The following is a 24,140-nucleotide window of genomic DNA, read 5'->3' as shown; positions in this document are numbered from 1 at the left end:
AAGAAAAGACTGAGTGGCTACTACTATAGAGAGCAGGGCTATGAAAAAATGAGATCCTATGTTGAAGGTCATATCTGAAGACAGAGTTTAGATTTTTAAAATTCTTTTAGATATTAAAAGAACATGAAAAGTAATCTAACAATTAATGGTTAGTTACAGAAGATGCAAGGTGTGTTTTTGTTTTTTAGGGGGCATAACTCCAAGCTTAACTTAAGAAAAACAGGTTAAAAAAAATAGTGTGAGAACAGAGTGGTCTGGAAATTTAACATATCTTACTGGAATCACTTGTTTATAGAAACAAAGTAGAATGGACCATGGACAGAAGAGAGCTCATTATGCTCTGGTCACTCCTTTCTAAGTGCAGGGCGATCAAACTTTTAGTGTATGGAGAAGGAAAAGGATCAAAATATTGGTCTAACAGAACAACTCTATGACCAATCTAAGAGAAACTACAGGGTTCGGTCTGTTAGAAGAAGGAAAGGGAAGCACCCCCGAGCCATTATCAGGAGAGACTGAAGAAAGACTTTGTTTTTAAAATATTACGCAATTTATATTTTAAATTGCAACCTCAGCATTTCAGGTTTGGTCTAAGGCCAATCACAATACTGTCACCTTCCGCAACCGATTGCTTTTGTTTTGATATTACAAGTTCTTAAATCCTCCAAGCAAATTCTTTTCATATTCTCAGAATGAAGTATTCTGCTTGTCCCAGGTCAGACGCAGAAACAGACGCGAGAACCTGTTTGAATTTATGTATTCAGCAGACAAGATGAAGATGAGGGATGCAGACGAGACGAGTGATAAACACACACACACACACACACACACACACACACACACACACACACACACACACACACCGGCAGTTAGTGCGTCAGTTAGTGCCTAAGGTCGTGTTGCAGCATCCTACTTTCAGGGGCTGTCACCATTAAGCCCGACCTAAACACGGGGTGAAACTTTGGGACAAATCAGAAGGCGCGACCAGTTCACCCGCCGACCTCCTCTCCAGGCTCTGCTCGAGCGCCGCTGATTGGAGGAGGCGGGGAGAATGTGCTGGGCGCAGCCAATCCAGGGCGCTCTCAGCTCTCCAGGCCCCGCCCCTGACCTTCCCAGGCGGAGCTGGCCGCGGGCGAGGGCGGGCGTTTGCTTACACTGCGCCTGGGTCACCTAGAGGAACTCGGTTGCTGCGGGTGCTGACGCCGGCGTGTGGAGTATGTCGTCTCGAGGGCAGCAGCAGCAGCTCCCAGCTGACGACCCCCCCTGGACGATGCATCTCCTGCCTGCGACTCGGGGACTGCTGCGGCTGGACCCGAGCGGCGGCTCGCTGCTGCTGCTGTGCGGCCTCATCGCGCTGCTGGGCTGGAGCTGGGTGCGGTGGCACCGGGCGCGGGATATCCCCCCGGGTCCCACGCCCTGGCCCCTGGTGGGCAACTTTGGCCACGTGTTACTGCCGCCCTTCCTGCGGCGACAGGGCTGGGTGAGCCACACTGCGAGGGCCACAGGGATGGACCCCACGACCCAGGCCCCGCAGGTGATCCTGGCAAAACTGGCTCGTGTGTACGGCAACATCTTCAGTTTCTTCATCGGCCACTACCTGGTGGTGGTGCTCAACGACTTCCACAGCGTGCGCGAGGCGTTGGTACAGCAGGCGGAGGTCTTCAGCGACCGCCCGAGGGTGCCCCTCATTTCCATGTTAACCAAGGAGAAGGGTGAGCAGGTCCCCTTGCCGCCGGGACCTGGGGTAGGGGTGGGGGGTCAAGGGTGTGTTTAGATGGCATTCCTGCGGCAGATGGGGCTCCAGGTGCGCCCAAACGGTGGTGCATCGAGCTCCTTCCTGCCACATGCACACAACCCTTCGCACACCTGCATCCTGTGCGGGTGGTGGGGGCAGCGGCCCTTCTACCATCCTGGGTCTTTAAGATTCTGCCGAGTCTTGAGGGATGCATGGCTGTTAAGATTCCAAGATCAGAAGTAGGAAACCCATGGGGAAGTTGAGTGAAGGGGGAGGATCACAAGGCGTAAGATCCCAAAGTTTAAAAACTTTGGCCTTGTTAGGAGGGGAGAATAGCCCGGCGTGGTGCCACACGCTTGTAATGCCAGAGAAGCTGAGGCAGGAGGATACCAAGTTCGTGGCCAGCCTCAGCAGCTTAGCAAGACCGTGCCTCCTCTCAAAATAAAAAGGACTGGGGATGTATTTCAGTGGTAAATAAAACACCCTTGGGTTAAAAATAAAAATAAAAAATAAAAAAGGATATTCTTTTCACTTTATGAGTTTTGAGGGCAGAAGCTTAAGCAGAATTATTTTCCCATAGCATGTCCAGAAAACACTCTCAGAGCCTGTTAGCAAATCTAATGCTTTGATTCATAGCTTGTTTGATTCCTATTTTTGGGAATCTATATAGCTCAGTTTTGTAGTTCAGAAAATACGTTGTCTGTTGCAGTGGAATAGAGTGTCCTCTTACCCCTCCTTTACCCCCCATCCCTCCAACACACACCTTTTTTTTTTTTTTTAATTACTCTTCCCTTTTGTCTTATTGGCTGGTAGGCCCCAAACTTCTTTGTCACAGTCACTCTTACCCACCAGTCAGGTCAATTTAAAAAACTTTCCTCTGCTACCTGTACCCCACTGTCAAGTGGTTAGGCTCCCTTGTTAGAAGCAATTTCATTGCTCTTATACTTTTCCTTCACTGACTTACCAAAATGGAGACTACATAATTTTGTAACCTTGGTCCTGCATGTAGGTCTTCATCACTGGGCTGACATGTAGGAGAACAGAGCTATTGATTGCTGTCTGGCACCTGTAGGAGCTCAACAAGTATTTAAGTAAATGAACTGGTATTCCCTGTCTGTGGCAGGAAGATATTCTGGTTTTTTTAGGAGCTGATAACACCAGAGTTTTATATCAAGATTTTAAACAGTCGTAATTACCATAATACCTTAATTGTGACAGTGAAAACAAGCATCATAGTTTAGACCTCTCCCTCTCTGTGTCTTCACACTTGCAGCTGCTTCTACTTGGGATTCTCCTGATCTTGGTGACTGCTTGGACAAATCCTGCCTGCTTTTCTTTTTAAATACTGGTGAAAGACACATAAAATTTACCATCCTAACCATTTTCAAGTGCACAGTTTAGTGGTATCAAGTATATCCACATTACTGTGCAATCTGCTGTCCATCCACAGAACTCTTTTTGACTTCTTTCTCAGAACCCATTCCCCTTCCTTGGTCCAGCCTCTGGCTACTACCATTCTCTCTCTCCTCTCCTCTCCTCTCCTTCCTTCCTTCCCTCCTTCTTCTTCTTCTTCTTCTTCTTCTTCTTCTTCTTCTTCTTCTTCTTCTTCTTCTTCTTCTTCTTCTCTCTCTCTCTCTCTCTCTCTCTCTCTCTCTCTCTCTCTCTCTCTCTGTACTGGGAATTGAACCCAGGGTACTTAACTACTGAGCCACATCCCCTGCCCTTTTTATATTTTATTTAGAGACAGGGTCTCTCTGAGTTGCTTAGTGCCTCTCTAAATCACTGAGGCTGGCTTTGAACTCACTATCCTCCTGCCTCAGCCTCCCAAATTGCTGGGATTACAGGCATGTGCCACTGTGCCTGTCTCCTTTTTGTCTCTGTATATTTCATTACTCTACATATCATATAAACAGAATCATACATTTTTCCTTTTGCAGCTAAAAATTTGCACTTGGTATAATTTTTAAGGCTTATCTATATTGTTGTATATATGAGAATTGCCCTCTGAAAACTAAATAATATTCCATTGTATGTATATGCCATATTTTGTTTATCCATTCATCCACTGATGAACTCTGGGGTTTGTCCACCTTTTGACTACTATAAATAATGCAGCTGTGAACATGGGTGTGCAAATATCTATTTGAATTCGTGCTTTCAGTTCTTTGAGACATACATCTAGAATTGGAATTGTTTGATCATATGATTCTATTTAATTTTTTGAGGACCTACCATACCATTTTCCACAGTAACTGCACATTTTACATTCCTACCAGCCAGGCACAAGTGTTCCAATTTCTCCATATCATTGATACTTATTTTCTTTTTTTCATACCTACTTTTGAGTCTGTGTTTCAATATTACATCTTTAATACTGTGTTCTCTAACATGCTTCCCTGTCCCCAGGTAGAGATGAGCTTCCCTTTTCTCTATGACCAGTTTCCTTTTAAGACCCATTCCATGCCCCTCCAGTCAATCCACAAACCTTGTTCATTCCAACTGTAGAATAAAGGGTCCTGTACCCCCTTTTTTCCTCCCCACTGTCAGCATCCAAGCTATAATTATTTCTCATCTGATACTTCAAAAGCTTCCTGACTAGACTACTTGCTTCCATGCTATTCTTTTTCCATACTGCAGCTAAAATTATTATGTGCGTGTGTATTTGTTGTAGATGAATACACAAATACCTTCATTTTTAAATCTTTTTATATTTGTTCTAATTATTTATTCATGACAGTAATCATTATTTTATTTATTTATTTTTATGTGATGCTGAGGATCGAACCCAGTGCCTCACACATGCTAGGCAAGCACTCCGCCACTGAGCTACAGCCCCAGCCCCCAAAATGATCTTTTTAAAAATTATGAAACCACATCTCTCTCCAGCCAAAGCTAATTTTCTCCTAGTTCTAAACTTGACCTACTATGCTTTGTAGAATCTGCTTCTGCCTGCCTTTTTGACTTTTATCTCTTTCTTTCTACTGTCCATTTACAGATACTTATTGACTTATGATTGGTAACATTCTGGTAGACACATTGTAAGTTGAAAGTATCATAAGTCAAAAATGCATTTACTACAACATCATAGCTAAGCAACGCAGCCCACTGTAGAGTCTTGGATGACCAAAACTCTACAGTGTGCTGCGTAGAGTCTTGGTCATCCGCTCTCCTGATCACATGGCTGACTGGGAGCTGCAGCTCATCACTGCTGCCCAGGATCTTCAAGGTATCATACTGCACATTGCCAGTGTACAAAAAGGTAAAAGTTCAGGGACTTGGAGTGTAACTTCGTGGAAGAGTGCATTCTTTGCATGTACAAGGCCCTGGGTTCAACACCTAGCATGCACAAACACACACACACACACACACACACACACACACACACGATTTTCAAAGTATAGTTTTATCTGAATGCCCATTGCTTCTGCACCATCATAAGACAAACCATAGTAAATCAGGTACCATCTGTGCTTGTACATTGCAGCCTGGCCTTCCTAAGCACATTCCTGCCAAGCCTGTGCCAACCTAGGCTACTGCATTTGTAATCCTCAGCATCGTAGTATCTTCACTTGACTGACTGCTTCCCATCCCTCACACCTCTCAGGCCAGTTGCCACTTTTCAGTTTCGTTTTAGTCACTTCCTTTATTTATACATACCACCCTTTATTTTCTCTCATTAGTGTATTACTCATTACAAACTTTAAAAGTATTTAGTCTGTTCCACCCCCACTCTTTTTGATTGGAATGTTAGAGGTAGAGGGCAAAGGTTTTGTTCCTCTTGTTAACCACTGGGGCTCGCTGATTGGCATAGAGTAGGTAACAAAAATGATCAAAGCATACAAGCATCTGTTGATACACTCATCACACTGTGTTGTAATTGGTGTTGTGTGTCTGTCTCTTTTCCTGGATTTCTTAAAATAGGAAGTCAGTTTTCTTCTTTCAGATCCTAATAGTTTTGTGCCCAGCTCTTAACAAAACAGTTTGTCACAGTGCTGTTTGGTTAAAATCTATAATAAGAGTAATTTCTAAGCATTACTTGGATCACTGCTTATTATTGGATCCTCTTTGTTTAGGGAAAGAGCTGGGAGCCTAGGGTAACTTAGTGCTTTAGTACTTCAGCTACAACATGCATTCCTCCAAGAAACAGGAGTTTGTAGGCAATGCTGCTCTGGTGGATATGTGCTGACTGAATGCTGTGAAAGATTTAATGATAGAAATCTGTGTGGCTGGTGAAGATATCTGATGAGATAATGCAAAGGGAGGACCATTTGATACAAAGATGCTTGTGGACCTAACTTGGAACAGAGAAAGATCATTTGAATAAGAAAATGTAGACAGTGAAGAAACTTTTTCAAGAGTGAAGTGGAGGGCTGGGGCTGTAGCTCAGAGGCGGAGCACTTGCCAAGCATGTGTGAGGCACTGGGTTTGATCCTCAGCACCAAATAAATAAATACAGTTTAAAAAAAAACAGAGTGAAGTGTCAACAAAATAAAATGAGAAATTGCCCAGAAACTAAGAAGTGTACATCAAAATAGAAAATAAATGACATTAGGACTAAGAGGCCAATAACATTATTAAATATATATATGATATTTTGAGAGAATTTGCTGCTAAAGTTGATGAAGCTAGCAGAGAAGGGGATGTGTCATAAACAGGGATGTATAAATAGTTGACTCAGCACTTGCAGGAAAGTTCTAGAATGTGAGGTGATATTTATTATATTTTTTTCTGTTCCAAATTAGACCGGTTGACTAGACATGATTAGACAGCTCAATAGCCCACATTTCTTTATTCGGTTAGAGGTGGGGTTTTGTGTTACAGCTGCCTTGCCACCTGTTCCTCTGATGAGGCTACCCACTTCTGAGGAACTTTTTATCTGTACCCTCAGTCCTCGTTCTCTTTAACTGTGGTAGGAATGGGAGATGCCATAACTTAACCTGAGCTCATGTCCCCAACCACAGCATTAGTTGAGGGACAGACTGATTAAAAGATGGATTGATCAGAATATTTCATCACTTTCTAACAGTGGTTAGTCTGGTGCAGAACTCTAAAATTCACAGCTGTAGTTTTTTGTTTGTTTGGAGGGAGGGAGAAGTTCTTTTTAGTTATACATGACAGTAAAGAATTCATTTTGAGAAAATTATACAAGCATAGAATATATCTTATTCTAACTAGGACCACATTCTTGTGGGTATATATGATGGTAGGGTTCACTTGGGAATTTTCATATATGTACATAGGAAAATTATATCAAATTCCCATTGTACTGTCTTTCCTAATCTTATTCCCACTCTCCTCCCTTCATTCCCTTAACTAATCTACTGAACTTCTTTTCTTCCCTTCTCTGCCCCCCTTTTTGTGATTTATCTTTCATATATCAGTGAAAACATTCAACCTCTGGTTATTTAGGATTGGCTTATTTCACTTAGCATGATAGTCTCTAGATCCATCCATTTACTGGAAAATGTCATTACTTTTTTATAACTGAGTAGAATTCCATTGTGTAGGTATATCACAATTTCTTTATCCATTCAGCTGTTGAAGGGCACCTAGCTTGGCTCCATAGCTTAGTTCTATTCTCACATGGTTTTGGGATAAGAATTTGTATTCATAGTTGAGTCTGGACACCTTGAGCCATGAATGAAATAAATAGTGTCCCAAATTGGTATCACCATGGGATACCTGACTGAAGCATTTGAATCCTTTCCCAGAATTTTTCAATGAAAATAGAGAGCTTGGGTTGGGGATATCGCTCAGTTGGTAGACTGCTTGCCTTGCATTCACTAGGCCCTGGGTTCAATCCCCAGCACCACAAAAAAAAAAAAAAAAAAGAAAAAAGGAAAAAAAAGAAAGAAAAGAAAATAGAGGGCTTTACTTTGGTTGTGAGACTGGGAAAAAAGTAATCTCAAGGAAAATAATTTTCAAGGAAAATCTGGTTTGAAGTTGGAAGGCAGGCAACTTCAAGAGAAGGGAAAGGTGGAAAGGGTTCTGTAACATTTTTGCCTTGCCTCCCTTCCTGGTTCCTGGTTTTATGGCCTCATTGGTCTTTCTGGTAAACCAGCGTGTTTTCTTCATTCTCGACCAAGACTCCTGATTTTTTGCTTTGGAGTCATTTTTATTTTTTAATATTATTATAATATTAAATTTAAATATTTAATATTAAATCATTATTTAATATTATAATAATATTATATTAAATAATGCTGCAAATGATGTTTTTGTCTACATCTATAATTATCATTGCTTTTCAGGCCTAAGAAAAAAGATGTCAACAACTGCAAGATGTGGCTGACCCTCTGCCAACCCCTCCTAAGATGAAAAGCCACTCTGCTGTCCTGCAGAGCTCATGGTCCTAAGGCCATTGATTCCCGTCCCTGCCTCTCACCTTGGGCATTCTCAGCCACCACCTCCCTGGTCCCCTCTTGTCTGTTGAACTTTATTGCCATCAGCTTGTCATAAAAAATGTCCAGTTCTCAATCTTAGCCTCTGTTGAGAATGTTTCCTCCACTTCCTTATTTTATTGAAAATGTTATTAAAATTAGCCACATATTAGGCTGAAAAGCAAGTCTCATCAAATGTCAAAAATCAGTATTAAAAACAAACAAACAATAAAAAAAAAAACAGTGGAAGACACATTACCCCAGGTAGCCATTAAGGCTCATAGAAAAAAATTATTTAAGCTCAGTGATAAAAATACCTGCAAATGGAGCTAGTGGCTCAGTGGTAGAGCGCTCGCCTAGCATGTGCGAGGCCCTGGGTTCGATCCTCAGCACCACATAAAAATCAATAAATAAAATAAAGGATAAAGGTATTGTGTCCAACTACAACTAAAAAGTATATATATTTTTAAAAAGCTTCAAATGATACTTGTGCATTGCAGCTAAAGTGGTACCCAGAGATAAATGTAGAGCTTAGAATTATTGCTGGACACAGTGGCGCATGCCTGTGATCCCAGTGGCTTGTGGGGCTGAGGCAGGAGGATCACAAGTTCAAAGCCAGCCTCAGCAAAAGTGAGGCACTAAGCAACTCGGTGAGACCCTGTCTCTAAATAAAATACAAAAAATAGGGCTGGGGGTGTGGCTCAGTGGTTGAATGTCCCTGAGTTCAATCCCCAGGACCAATAAAACCAAAAACATTGTTTGGCAGGGGGCAGTCTGAAAATTAATGAGTTAGAGACTAACTTTAGGATTATAAAAAGAAAAGAGGAACAAGTCATTTTAATTTTAGACAAATGCTTTTAGAAAGCCTACACCCTGGCTTAGTTCAGGAGGTCAATATATCTAGAAAAGTACAGCATAAAACAAGGAACTTATAGGCCATTTTCCTTTTTTTAAAAAAAAAATTAAGAAAATATTCCAGCAATGTTTTGTATTTAAAAAGCTTTAAAACATCTTAATCAAATTTAGATTTATCCTTGGATTGCAAGCAAGTCCAACAGTCATAAAGAAGTCAATAAACCTTCTTTAAATTAACCTATAAATGCATTTTCAATAAAAATCCCAAAAGCTTTCTTACAGAGCATGACAAGCTGGTTTTAAAGGTTTCATAAAAGAGTAAAAAGGCAAGAATATCCCAAAACAATTTTGAAGAACAAGGCTTTGAGGGAGGAGAGGGGACTTCCTTATTAGATTTAATACATATTATAAAATAAATGATTAAGATAATATGCTTGGGACTGGGTTGTGGCTCAGTGGTAGAGGGTTCGCCTAGCACTCGTGAGGCACTGGGTTCGATCCTCAGCACCATATAAAAATGAAATAAAGATATTGTGTCCATCTACAACTAAAAAATAAATATTAAAAAAAAGATAATATGCTTTATTTTGGGTGCAGTGGTGCAAGCCTGTAATCTCAGCAACTCGGGAAGCTGAGGCAGGAGGATCTCAAGTTCAAAGCCAGCCTTAACAATTTAGCAAGGCCCTAAGCAACTCAGCAAGACCCTGTCTCTAAATAAAATATATAAAAGGGCTGGGGATGTGGCTCAGTGGTTAATTGCCCCTGGGTCAATCCTTGGTAAATAATAATAATAAGAAGAAGAAGCTTTAAACAGTGATAATTATCCAATGTAGCAGAATAGAAAACCTATAAACTGATGTTTTATTCACTGTTGTTGTCAATGTGACCAAAATATCTTATAAGAACAGCTTGGGCCCCAGCCCATTTTATTTTTTATTTTGAGGGTCTTGTTAAGTTGCCTAGGCTGGCCTCAAACTTGGCCACTCTCCTGCATCAGCTTCAGAAACAGCTGGGAGTATCACTATGCTTTGTTTATGATAGATTTTTAAAAAGTGGAAATGTACACCTAATTTTGGAAGCAAGTAATATGTTTAATATACAATATTACTTTTAGAAGTATTAAAGTATTCTACATATATTCTAAATAGATGAACTATTAACTACATCTAGACTCCAAAACCTTGAAATATGAAACTTTTTTTGTGGTTCAGTTACTTTTGAATATTTCATATGGCTCCCTGCTTATAAAGATCTTTAATTAATGTAGTTATAAAACATGCCTGTTTTCCATTTCTGAATTTGGGTTTAATTTCTTCTAACTACAGGGAATAATGAATTGTTGACTCCTATGTGTTCTAAATTTAGGGTGGCTTTTCTGTTTCTGATTTTGTTTTTATCTTGGTAATGAAAGCTGTGATCTCTGAAATTATTTTCTCCTATTTTTAGATGACACTATTAAGATAGAGATATGCTGAGGTTAATGTTGGTATTTTGCTAATATCCTTAAAAATTCTTACTTTCCCTTTTCACTGATTTCTCTTATCCGTTAAGTTAAATACATACATAGAAGAAATCACCTTTTCCTTTATTAATTAGAACTTTTTATTCCTCTGTCACATATTCATTTCTTTATTCAGTAAAGTTTATGTAATACTTACTATGAGGCACTAAGGATAAAAGTTATGCCTTCATGAAATATATCCTAGTGGAGGAGACAGAAAACACAAATAATTTCAAATATTGCTTTTTAAAAAAGGGCAGGGGTTGGGGCTCAGCGGCAGAGCGCTTGCCTTGCACATGTGAGGCCCTGGGTTTGATCCTCAGCACCACATAAAAATAAATAAACAAAATAAAGGTATTGTGTCCATCTACAACTAAAAAAAAAAAAAAAGAAGAAGAAGAAGAAGAAGAACAGCTTGGGGATGGGGAGAGTTGTTTGGGGCTAAGGGTTTCAGAGGCCTCAGTCCATGAAGAACACATCTGGAGGAAGGACCCAATGAGGAAACACTGCTCAGCTCATGTCAGCCTCAGGAATCAGAGAGTGGGAGAAAGGTGAGGGGAGAGGGAGAGGTTAGGAGTGAATGGGAAGGGCCACAGGAAGAACAACCCTTCAGGGCACACCAATAACCTAACTCCTCCAGCCACGCCCCACCTGCCTACAGTTACCACCTGCTCAGCCCATTCCAACTAGGATGGACTGATTAGGTCACAACTCTCATAATCCAATTATTTCAACTCTGGATATTCCTGTATTAACACAGGAGCTTTTGGGTGACACCTCAAATCTAAACTATAAGAACCAGTATGTAGGAAACCGGACAGAAGCAGCGTTACAGATGCCAGGGGTGAGAGAGGTGTTAAATGAATTGTGCTTGAACAGTGGAGCATCTGCATGGAGGAAAAAAAGGTTTAGTTTTCTGCTTAGGTAGAAACACCTAACATGATTATAATTCCAGGCAGAGAGAATTGAACACGAAAAAAAGCTGAATTTTAAATTTTATAAGAAAATAGTGTCTCTCTGAGCTCATGGCAGGAAGATATTTCTAAAGTAAGATATACGGCACGTATCATAAAGAAAAAGGTTGATAAATGCAAGTGTACATTTTTCTGTTTATCAAATACCGTAAGTGGAGAGGGGGGTGAGCAGGTGGTGAGAGATCTGCTGTGCACCTAGAATTTATAAGAAGAAATTTGTACGGTTGATCAGCATAAACCCATAGAATAAGAAGCCAAAATAGGCTGGTAACCATATGAAAAGCTGTGCTGAGCCACAGTTAACCCTCAGAGAAATGCAAATACAAATCATGAGGAAAATCTCAGTCCTCCCATTGGCAAAAATAATAATGTTGACAAATATCAAGTAATGGCAACTTGGCAACTATTTGGAACAAATGAGAATGCTCATCTACTTCTGGTGGGTACATTTTTGGTACGCTCTCACTTTGGAGAGTAACTTAGCAATGTCTAGTCATGTCAAAGATGTCCGTACTTTATGACATCCATCAAGTCTTAGCACTGTCTTCCAAATTCAGAGGAAGTGCCATAGTGTAGAATAAGTACATTTTCAGACATGCAAACTGTTAGAAACTGGCCTTCCATGCATTTGTTTCTTGGAACTACTAGAGAAAGTACTTCAGCAAAATTTGGGAGTAAAACAAGAAAGAGGAAGACATAGGAACCAGGAAATGGATTCTGACATAGAAGAGTCCTAAGGAAATCCCCAAGTGATGATGGGAAGCCTAGGGATCAGCCACTTCAGAGTTGTGTACACATTTGGAAGAGTCCAGGAAGGAGCACGGGATAGACAGACCATCTGATTTGTTTGACTACATGGATGCTTAACATTGAAAGGCATTTTATAAAAGTATTAAAGAGTATGAGAAGACTTAACCACCGAGCAGGGTCTGTATTTCATTCTCAACTGTACCTGGCATCCTATTTCCTAGCACAGAGTAAGCATTCAGAAATGATATGGGAAGGACGAAGAACTGGCTGAAATGATAAAGCACAACATGAAAACCAGGAGGATAAAACAGGTGACAGGAAACGGGAAATATTTGAGAACAACTGATACATCTGGGAATAATATTGTTGGGTTTGATGGTGGGAGATGAGCAAGTGAGAATCAAGTAATCAAGTATCTGTAATGAACTTAATGAGTCAGATGTTTTTAAAAGAGGGGTGTTACCCAATAGCTAAACTATGGAACCAACCTTGGTGTCCTTCAAGAGATGAATGAATAAAGCAACTCTGGTATATATATATGCAACAGAATACTACTGAGCCTTAAAGAAGAATGAAATTATGGCATTTTCTGGTAAATGGATGAAACTAGAGAATATTATACCAAGAAAAATAATGTGTGTACTTTATAACTCCATCGATCAAGTCTTAGCATGGTCTTCCAAATTCAGAAGAAGTGCAATGGTGGAATAAATATATTTTCAGGCATGCAAATTGTTAGAAACTTGAATTGTTAGAATAAGAAGCCAGAATAGGCCAATAACTATATGAAAAAATGAAGGCCACATATTTTCTCTGGTATACAGATGGTAATTCATAATAAGGGGTGGGTAAAATAGAGGCATTTTGGACTAGACAGGAAGTGAAGGGAAGGAAGCGGGTATGGATATAGGAAGGATAGTAAAATGAATCAGACAGTATTACCCTATGTGCATATATGATTACATGACCTGTGTAACTCTACATCATGTACAATCAGACAAATTAGAAGTTACTTCCATATATGTCAAAATGCATTCTACTGTCATGTATAATTGAACAAATTAAAAAATATATTAAAAATGAAAAATAAATAAAAGAGGAGTGTTACCAACGACTGATATTTAAGATTACTTGCCAGTTGCAAGATTCTAAACATTGAAGGCTAGTAATTCTAATCCAGTTGTGCTCTTCATTTATTCAGCTAATAATTAGCAAGTTCCTCCTGTGTACCCAGCAGTATTCTAGAAGCTGGGATTGTAATGGTGAACACAATCAGATATAGTCTCTGCCCTCAGGTCCATCTGTTACCATACTTATCCCTCTGTTGCTAATGTTTAGAATATAGATGATTCGCTCATGGATGTGTCTTCCTTGATATATTTGCTTTGGGGGGGGGCGGCTATCAGGAATTGAACTCAGGGACACTCAACCACTGAGCCACATCCCCAGCCCTATTTTGTATTTTATTTAGAGACAGGGTCTCACTGAGTTGCTTAGCACCTCACCATTACTGAGGCTGGCTTTGAACTCATGATCCTCCTGTCTCAGCCCCCCAAAACCCTGGGATTATAGGAGTAAGCCCTCATACTCAGCTTGGCTTGATAGATTTTCTAAGCATGGATTCACTCTTATGAAATAGAAAGATTTTTAAATGCACATACTAGTTTTGGACATTGAAACTTTGCTCTTCATGTTACCAAGAATTATTATCAGTGGTAAAATAGCTCTACAGCAAATTCTTCCAATTGAAGTGGAAGTGATTTTCGTCATGAAACTATCTCAGTGACTAAATTTTGTTAGTCATCCTTCTTGACCGATGGTCTTTATCTGTTTATGAACTTTGCATAAGTGCTCTGAAACATGCAGGATATATGCCCCTGCAGGTCCTGTCCAGTCTTGTTGTGCATCCTTCTCTCTCACCTTCCTTTCTTGGGTGTCCTTTTACAGGGGTTGTTTTCGCACCTTATGGCCCAGTCTGGAGACAACAGAGGAAGTTCTCTCATTCCACTCTTCGCCATTTTGGCTTGGGGAAGCTTAGCTTGGAGCCCAAGATTATCGAGGAGTTCAAGTATGTGAAGGAGGAAATGCAAAAGCAGGGAGAAAATCCCTTCAGCCCTTTCCCCATCCTCAGCAATGCCGTCTCTAACATCATCTGCTCCTTGTGCTTTGGACGACGCTTTGATTATACCAACAGTGAGTTCAAGAGGATGCTAGATTTCATGTCCCGAGGGTTAGAAATCTGCCTCAACAGCCAGCTCCTCCTGATCAACATATGCCCCTGGCTGTATTACCTTCCCTTTGGACCATATAAGGAATTAAGACTAATTGAAAAGGATATAACCACTTTCCTTAAACAGATCATCAAAGACCATCAAGAGTCTCTGGATGGTGAGAACCCTCAGGACTTCATAGACATGTACCTTCTGCACATGGAGGAAGAGGGGAAAAATAACAGCCACAGTAGTTTTAATGAAGACTACTTATTCTATATCATCGGGGATCTTTTTATTGCTGGGACAGATACCACAACAAACTCTCTGCTGTGGTGCCTGCTGTATATGTCATTGAACCCTGATGTTCAAGGTAACCAATGAATTCTTCATTCATAGCAAAACCAGATTATTGAAATCAGGATTAGCAACCTTCAAGCACTAAGCAGTATCTTCAGGCTGGATGAGAAAATAAATGCTTGCATCCCATAGGGAGTTGGTGCAAAGTGCATGTGAAACTCCGAGTTTGCAGACAGTAGGACTCCTGTCATAACTGTCCCCCCCCCTGCTTTAATCTCCACAGGTCTGTTACCTATGAAATGTACAGTGGTAGGACGTTTTGGAGCTGAAGGGGATCATAACACTCCTCTGAACCTACTCACCTGGTTTTGAAAACAGAAGACAGAGGCCTAGAGCAGCTCATGAAAGTAGCCCAGCTGGTTGCACCATGTCAGGACCAACAGATAGTGAGCACTGGCAACAGGAAATAGGAGAAGAGGAAAGGGTGGTGTTTTAGTTTCTATGCTGCTATAACAGGATATAACCTTTGGTTTTCATTGCTGCTGGTGTCTTTAAAAGAACACAAATTTGTTATCATTTAGTTCTATGCATTAGAAGTCTGACATATGACTCACTGGACTAAATATCAAGATGTTGACAGTTCTTTTCCCAAGGCCCTGGAGGAGAATCCATTTCTTTGCCCTTCCTAGCATTCTTGGCTTCTGGCTCCCTCCTCCAGTTCACAGCCAGCATGTCACATCTCTGGCCATTCTTTCATAGTCATATCTCCCTGTGCCTCTGCACTCAACTGGGAAGACTTTCTGACTTTAAAACCTGTGTACAACCATGTGTCACTTAACGATGAGACATGTTCTGAGAAATGTCTCATTAGGTGCTTTCATCATTGGGCGAGCATCACAGAGCGCACTTAAAACAAGACAGCCACAGTGTCACTAGGCAATATAATCTTACGGACCACTGTCCACGGGTCTGTCGTTGTCTGAAACATCATTATGCAGAATATGGCTGCACTGGTTGGGCACATCCACATAACCCAGGATAGTCTCCCCATCTCTAGGAGCTTAACTTAATCACATCAACATGGTCCCTTTGGTCAGGTGCCATGGTTTAGGTATAGTTTGAAGGTGCCCCCCCAGAGGTTTATGTGATGGAAGCTTGATTCTCAGTGTGCAGGGTTGAGGTGGTGGAACCTGTGAGAAGTGGCATCTAGAGCAAGGTAATGGAGTTTTGGGGCTGTACCCTCTAAGGGATTAATGTGGTTCTCATAGGACAAATTAGTTCCTGCAAGGGTGGGTATTATAAAAAGAGCAGGCTTGGCTTCCTGTTTGCTGAATGATCTCTCCCTCTCAGATGCGATGCTGCTGTAATGTCATTTTCCATGTTGTGATGCGGTTGAAGGGGCCTTTACCAGATGCCAAACAGATGGGGCTAACCTAATCTTGGACTTTCAGCCTCCAAAATTCTGAGCTAAATAAGCCTCTTGTCTTTGTAAAGTACCCAGCCTCAGGTATTTTGTTATAGCTACAGAAAATGGAAGAAGATATCATGTAACATGTCATATTTACGAAGTACCAAAGGTAATATTAGGGTATGGATATCTTGGAGGGACTGTTATTTTTCCTACCATGGGTAGAATTGGTGCAGACCTATATTAATTACTGCTGAATAACAAATCATCCCAAAATTTAGCAGTTTAAAACAATAGCTATTTTCTCATGTAGTTTTTGAGGGTAAGGAATCCAGGAACAGCTTGTCTGGGATGATTCTAGTCCAAAGTTTCTCATGGAGTTGCAGTAAAGATGTTGGCTGGGCCCACAGTCGTTTACAGACTTGGCAGGGACTGAAGCACCCACTTCTAAGTTGACAATCCACATGACTGTTGGCTACAGACTACTCTGACCTTTTACATAAGGATACTTAACTTGGCAACTACCTTCCCCCAGAGTGAGTGACTTGAGAGAGTAAGTGGCAAAGACTAATCTCAGAAGTGACCTTCTCCCTTCTCATTGATCACATAGACCAACTTGCTTCAAAGTGTAAGGGGGATGCACTAGGATAGGGACCCTGTGTTAGTCAGTTTTCTGTTACTGTAACAAAACACCTGAGACAATCAACTTACCAAGAAAAGTTTTATTTTGGCTCACGGTTTCAAAGGTTTCAGTCCATGGTCAGTTGGCTCCATTGCTTTTGGGCCTGTGGCAGAGCAGCACGTCATATAGGGAGCACATGGTAAAGCAAGGCATATCTCATGGTCAGAATATGAAAGAGAGAAGAAGGGGCAGGATTCCACTGCCCTCTTCAAGATCACCCCTAATGAACTAGAACTTCCCACTAGGTACCACTTAAAGTTTCCACCACCTCTTAGTGACACTATGGGGAAAAAGCCTTTAATGCATGAGCCTTCAGGGGATATTCCAGATCCCAGTAATAGGAAACCCCACGGAACAGGGTTCACTGGAGGCCCTCTTGGGCTAACACTATTGCTACAGTCAGCTTAGAGAGTCAAGCTTTTGTTCGCATGAGAGTGTGATTCAGGGTGCTCCTGAATGCAGGTGCTTTCTCCTTTGCCCCTCTATCTGTTCTGCTATCCTCCTTTAAAAGTCCCAGCGAGCATGGTGCAACCTCCTGGGGATAGCTGTCTCCACTTGGCACATGACTTCCCTGCCCTGCCAGCTAGTCAATCACGTGTAAGTGGTAAAGGGAAGTGTGCATCAGTGCAGGCTCAGCTTCTGGTTGATTCTTCCCTTTTTATGCAGAAAAGGTTCATGAAGAAATTGAAAGGGTCATTGGTCCCGACCGACCTCCTTCCCTCACAGACAAGGCCCAGATGCCCTACACAGAAGCCACCATCATGGAGGTGCAGAGGCTAACCGTGGTGGTGCCACTTGCCGTTCCTCATATGACCTCAGAGAAAACAGGCAAGTCCAGGGACTTTCTCCTTTGGATGCCCTTGAGGGGAGCACAGCCCCCAGACCCTGTAGTAGAGCTGGGGTGAGAGGCACGGTGAGCACTGGAATTAGCATTGGCCCTAGATAATGAACTCTCCAGGGCATGTTTCAGCCCTCAGTTGTCCGTCATTAGTTGCACTGACATTCCAGCACTAGCTGAGTGTGATTAATAGCTCTCCAGCTTTCAGAGCATTCACGCTTATCCTGGCAAAACAAATAGTGCACCATTTCAGTCAGCTGCGTTGGCAGAAAAAAATCCCAGAATTAACAAAGGCATCTCTAGTCCTCAACGTGGAAGTCAGAAGAGCTGGTCTAAATGTGAAATTAAGGATTTAGCTGGAAATTACCCCCACTTCAATGTTTTAAATTCTGCAACCAAAAAGTATAAATATTAAAGAATTAGAAGGAGCCCCTCTGATTCTAGGGTCTCTCATTTCAACTTCTTAGTGACCGTGAAATATGCCCAGTTGGTCACTTCCAGATGTCTTTGAACATCCCTATTAATAAGGAATTTACCTTCTTTAGAGATATTGCTTGGATGTCTTTGAACATCCTTATTAATAAGGAATTTACCTTCTTTAGACATAGTGCATAATTCAGTGGGCTTGAATGTACTACAAGACAGTTGTAGCAAGCAGTTACTTATAAATGATGTTGGATCACTTCACCATTTTTTGGTACAAATTAGATACTCTCCAATGTGCATGGTGTCTTTGGGGCATTGGCCCTAGATAATGGACTCTTACAGTGCAAACTCACTTGTTAGCTAGTAAAAGCAGGGGCTGACTTTCCTGTACACCCTTTATCTTCATTTACCTTCCTCATCAGATTGATCTGTAGATGTAAAAAACCCTGTAAACAGATATGTTTTATATGATTCTCAGGAATTTGTAATTCTTTGGGAAAGTTCATCTGTGACGCTCTATTGTTTTTGTTTTTGTGTTTTCACTTAATCATAATGTTTTTATATGGTTTGACTGAATGCGTTAACTCACCTATCAGAGTACTTACTATGTCCCGTCTCTGGCTAGATCCTGGGATGGTATGGGTAGAAGGATGCCATACTAACATCTTATCCCTACCCTAAAGTTCCTCACAGTTTACTCTCAGCTAATTAAGATGGCAAATACAGATAGATAGATAGATAGATAGATAGATAGATAGATAGATAGATAGATAGATAGATGGATGATAGATATAGATAGATAGATAAATAGATACAAAACTAGATTTTTTTTTTTGGTCAGATAGTGGTAATTAAGGAGAACTATTAGTGAACTAATAAGTACGTTGAATAACACTGTGGGGTTTTTTTGTTTGTTTGTTTGTTTGCTGTAGTGCTCCAAGGGTACACCATTCCTAAAGGAACATTGATCTTACCCAATTTATGGTCAGTACACAGAGACCCAACCATTTGGGAGAAACCAGAAGACTTCTACCCAGATCGATTTCTGGATGACCAAGGACAACTTTTAAAAAAAGAATTCTTTATTCCATTTGGGATAGGTCAGTCAAACTTTTGTTTTGTTAATGGTATAAGTCTAAAAAGAAGTAGAACTTTGGTCTGGGAGCATAGTAGAGTCAGTGCTCTGTTGCAGCACGCGTGAATCCCTGGGTTCTCGATTCCCCAGCTCCACACAAAGGTGGGGGTGGGGGGAGGCAGAACTAAAAACAATCTTTTATTATTTTATGTTGTTTTAAGAATGCCTCTTTATTGACAAGATAGTGTAAGAGGCAAATAATTTAGATAATGCATCTTCTCTAAGTTCATTTCAAAATTTTAAAACAAAATAAGAGCCGGAGGTGTTTCTCACTGGTAGAACATTTTACTTAGTGTGTGCCAGGCCTTGGGTTCAATCTTTAAAAAGAAAAAAGAAGGCAGTTGGGTTTTGATCTTTAAATATGCCTTGAAATCTTCCTTTCTGGGCTGTCTAGGCTATTGTTCAGATCCCAGGAAACCACTGGAGTTAAGAGGAACTTGTGACCTGTAGGCTGATGGGGGAGGGGGGTGGTCTAATCTCACCAGGTCCTTTTGGGTTTCCAGATTAGTAATGTGGATCCTTTCTATGGAAAAGGAAGGTTCCAAAGAATCTAATCTGACTTTTCCCCCTTTAATCTTCCAGGTGACAGTAAAGGAAAGACATAAGTTCGTGTGGAAAAGACAGGGTAGCTGCACATTGGATCTGTCTGCGGTTCCTGTCTAGATGATAGGTTTTCATTAGTAGGAGTGAAAGTGTGAACTTTGGTATACAAAAATTTTGATTAGTATACACCGTGGGAGATTTTATGGTATAAATGGCAATTTTAAAACTCTCCCATGTGCATTTAAAGTACTTAATTTAGAGATTTCTTATAAATTTGTACTTTTATAAATAGTAAAAGGGATGATATTATAACCTTTACTTTTTTATCTCATTTTTAGGGAAGCGGGTGTGTATGGGAGAGCAGCTGGCAAAGATGGAATTATTCCTCATGTTTGTGAGCCTGATGCAGACTTTCACATTTGCTTTACCTAAGGATTCTAAGAAGCCCAACCTGACTGGAAGATTTGGTCTAACGTTAGCTCCTTATCCATTTAATATAATCATTTCGAAGAGATGAAGCACACAGATACCTAAAAAAGAGAAGGTAAACAGATACCTAAATATGTGTTCTTCTAAATCTGACTACTGCAATTGACAGTGGGTCCGGCATCTTAGCGGATCCAGGTTAGGCTCAGATAAGAGAACAATAGCTGGAGAGAGGTTAGAGCTCTTGGGAGCTTCCATCTTGGAGGATTCCTCAGCAGGATACTTTAGTAACACATGTATCTAACTTACCAAAGTACCCGATCAGGAAGCAGGAACTCTGGATTTTAGTTGTCATGGCATCCACCAATGAATATATCTTCTCATCCCTCAGTGCCTCCATCATGTTACAATGAAGGTAGCAACACTTGCCTTCTCTCTACCTCTCAGTACTAAGGAAGGTCAAATGCCTCATCTCTTTTCCAATTTGACCAAAAGTCTAGAGATGAAAATAAGAGGTAGAAGGTCTACCTCCCAACTTTTTAAGATCTCCAACAATATGAAAGTGGCATCCAGCCTTGGACACTGTCATCAGAATGGATGTGGGGTAGGTTAGAGTCCTCTCCTGTTCTCCCTGCCACCAGGCTCTCTATGGCTGATCCTTGAATACTCTCAAAGACAAATACAGGAAGGTGTGCTTATTCTTTATTAAAAGAACTACATTGTTTCTTAATAAAGAAGATCCCTCTAGAAGAACAGTTCTCATCCCAGGTGGTAACCCCTTCCAGGGATGTTTGGAAATATGTGAGTGCATTTTCTTTCTTTTTTTTTTTTTTTTGGTTCATCATGATGATGGGTGTCCTGCTCCTGGGATGCTGTATGAAAAGTGGTCCTGCGCAATGAAGAGTTGTCCTGCCCAGTATGCTGGTATTTCCTCCAGAGAATGTGCTTCAAAGAATAACTGGCCCTTTCCTTGATTTTCCCATCATATTCTTTATGTGGAAGAAATCATGATAAAATATGAGCAACTGTATTTTTGAGCCTTTCCTGATGCTGGCACCATACCTTTGTGTATGTTGATGGTCGCCACATTAAAAGGGTGCCAGGTGGTAGCGAATACAGCTGAGGCCTAGTGAACTTAAGACACCTGGTGAGGAAGTGTCATCCTTTGGCACCACTAGTCCTTGTGATGGAGAGTGCTCTCTGAGCCACTACTCAGTTCTGCCACCTCTTGAGCCTGTAGCTCGCCCCAGTGAGCTGGGGCCCTTTTCAGCCCAGACTGACTCCTTGAGACAAGGATGTCGCACTGTTGCTCTCTTCCAGCCCCTTGCTCTTAGTTGATGCCCGGTCCACATGTGAATGAATTTTAAGAAGGTTGCTTAAGGGGAATATCCCATCCCATTTGAATGCTATAGGTTGTATTTTTGTTGCTTAGAAATGATGTTAAGAAATCAGTATGTGTTATTGATTAATGTTGGTTTAAGCCAGCTTTTTAAAAAATTACTAGACATTTGATCATTTAAAACAAACATTCTAAACTAACTTAGAACGATGCCTTATGTGTCGAAATATAACAGAATGTAAGCTCCCAGCAGCTGGAGACTGGGCCACATCCATGGGCCTCATACTTACTTTCCTCAAGGAGGGAAGGAGTGACTGCTTTTACTCCCAATAGCAAAGAAGGCAAGAAAAGAGCCAAAGATGAAATACTGAACTTGAACACTTTGATCAGGAAGGCCTCCTGTGATTGCCACCCTTCCTTGCTCTGTTTTCCAGACCAGTAAAGACACCAGATCTCATTTACCTCTGACTTCTTCATCTGTCATTAACCACTTTAGGTACTTGGAGCTTCTTAGTCCATGAATGGCATTCCAGGGCAATTCTGAACGCGAGGCTGGATTTTTTTCTTTGAGCACATTCCTAGGCAGACTCCTGCATGTTCAAGGAGTGAAAATAATTATGCTTAATAAAAACCCAAGAAAAGATGGAATATTATGTAATCAACTATTGATTTGGTTTGACTCTACATTCTTTGTATTATCTATTTACCATTCTTTTGCTTTTTATAAATATAATTAAGCACTTACAATACAGGTAGATGAAATACAGGCTAATCTTTAGGTGCCTTAAGAATTTTTATCTTTAATAAAAAGAGAAAAGCTAATAGACTAAATGCAGAGGAACTGGAGAGGTTGTACAGATTTTAGACAGGGCAATACTTGTGTAGATTGGTTATCCTACACTGCAATGGGACAGTTTGTTCCTGAAATGAAATTCTTATGCTTTTTTTGAATGGAACTAATAACAGTATTCGCAAATTTCTTACTCTTTATAGATGGATTTTCGGTATTCCTAACCAAAGAGTTTGTTCTGTTTTCCATGACATTGTGTCAGAATCAGAAGTTTATTAAACTTTTAAATACAATGCCTCTAACTGTAGCATTTAAAAAATATCTTTATATGGCACATGACTGAAGGACTGTTGATATTTTTCTCATACACTGACATTCTTCAATTTGACATTTCATGGTTTCTCTGAACGATGAAAGTAATTGTACTTTATTTTATAATTCTGCCTAATATCTAACTTTTAGTCTTCATATTTTATACTTTTGGGTGCATTTATTAAACTTTTTGTTTTTATGGAGACAGTGTCATGTCTGATTTTTTTGTTTTTTTTTTTAATTCCTAACAAAGTTTTATTTTTACCAAATGGCATGTTAAGAAATGACAGAGGAAACAGACCTTCAAAGAGAGATGGCCGCAATACAGTATTGGCATGGTCTTTAGACAGGAGGGAAATTCTTTTAAAAATATGCTCTCAGCGTAAAGTTAAGTGATTCTATCACAAGATACGGAAAGATAAATAAGAAAGCCCAAGTTTCTCGTATCTCACATCCAAACCCAGCACTGCATAAGAGAAGGACAGATCTACACAGTGGCAGAGTACTGAGTGCTTATCTCTTGACTTTATCTAGGGAATGTCACCTCAAGATGTGCATTGGTGTGCTGATTACTTAAAATTATGGTCCATGAGAATCCACAAATGCTGGATGGGGATTTCTCTGAAGTTCCATTATCTACTTAAAGAGTGGATTGGTCAAAGAGGAACATAGTTGCCTTCCATCTTCTAGTTGAAATACCATTAATCCAACAAAAAGACCATAATCAGAGCCCTAGAAGCTGCCTGGTGCCTTGACCCTCTGCATCAGTACCCCTCTCACTTCCTGAAGGTCAAATAGGCAGTTTATTTTTTATTTTTCTTCTTTTTCCATATTTTTATTGATGCATTATAATTCTACATAACAGTGGGAATTTATGGTTACATACTTACACAAACAAATAATATAACTTATAATTTGGTCAATATCATTCCCCAAAGTGGGCATTTTAAAAAAACCAATTCAACAGCATGTTCAAAACATTGTACTCTGCCCTAATAGGAACTATCCCTGGGATACACGGATGGCCCAATATGCAAATCAATCAGTGTGATACACCACAATTAACAAAATAAAAGATGAAAGTCACATGATAATAGATATAGAAAAAAAACTTATGACAAAATTCAACATTCTTGATTATAAAAACACAACAAAATAGGCTCAGAAGGAACTTCATTCCAACACGACACTGTACGTGTAAATCCCACAGAATACATAATCAATAGGGGAAAAACTGAGAGCTGTTTCTCTAAGAGCTGGTACAGACAGGAATTCTCATCCTCACCACTGCTATTCAACATAGTACAGGAAGCCTCAGCCAAAACAATTAGATAAAAATAAAAAGAATCCAAACTAGAAGGAAAATTTTCTCTGAATGTGACATGATCATACATTTAGAAAACCCCAAAGACTCAATAAAAAGCTGTTAGAATAAACCAAATAAAGTTGTAGAATACCAAATCAGTATAAAAATCAGAAAATCATCCAAAAATCAGAAAAACCAAATTAATATTAACAACTAAAAGAATAAAATACTTA

General features: G+C 40.3%; 1 protein-coding gene across 3 annotated transcripts; it reads left to right on the top strand.

The window, feature by feature from the left end:
- The first annotated feature begins 1,103 nt into the window (after positions 1–1,103).
- Cyp2u1 (cytochrome P450 family 2 subfamily U member 1) lies at positions 1,104–22,804 on the top strand. Of its 3 annotated transcripts, XM_013365430.2 has the most exons (6): positions 1,105–1,709; positions 14,140–14,775; positions 17,459–17,620; positions 18,989–19,156; positions 20,073–20,278; positions 21,045–22,804. In XM_013365430.2, the coding sequence occupies exons 1-5, from the start codon at positions 1,214–1,216 to the stop codon at positions 20,249–20,251; spliced, it is 1,641 nt and encodes a 546-aa protein (XP_013220884.1). In that variant the 5' UTR covers positions 1,105–1,213; the 3' UTR covers positions 20,252–20,278; positions 21,045–22,804. The 3 variants fall into 3 exon arrangements, with proteins under 3 accessions (XP_040148940.1, XP_013220884.1, XP_040148939.1); XM_040293006.2 differs by lacking the exon at positions 17,459–17,620 and having other exon boundaries at positions 1,104–1,709; XM_040293005.2 differs by lacking the exon at positions 21,045–22,804 and having other exon boundaries at positions 19,774–20,106.
- The last annotated feature ends 1,336 nt before the right edge of the window (positions 22,805–24,140 follow it).

The sequence above is a fragment of the Ictidomys tridecemlineatus genome, chromosome 9 (genome assembly GCF_052094955.1).
Source record: "Ictidomys tridecemlineatus isolate mIctTri1 chromosome 9, mIctTri1.hap1, whole genome shotgun sequence".
Lineage (NCBI taxonomy): Eukaryota > Metazoa > Chordata > Mammalia > Rodentia > Sciuridae > Ictidomys > Ictidomys tridecemlineatus.
This window is presented reverse-complemented; position numbering and strand designations above follow the sequence as displayed.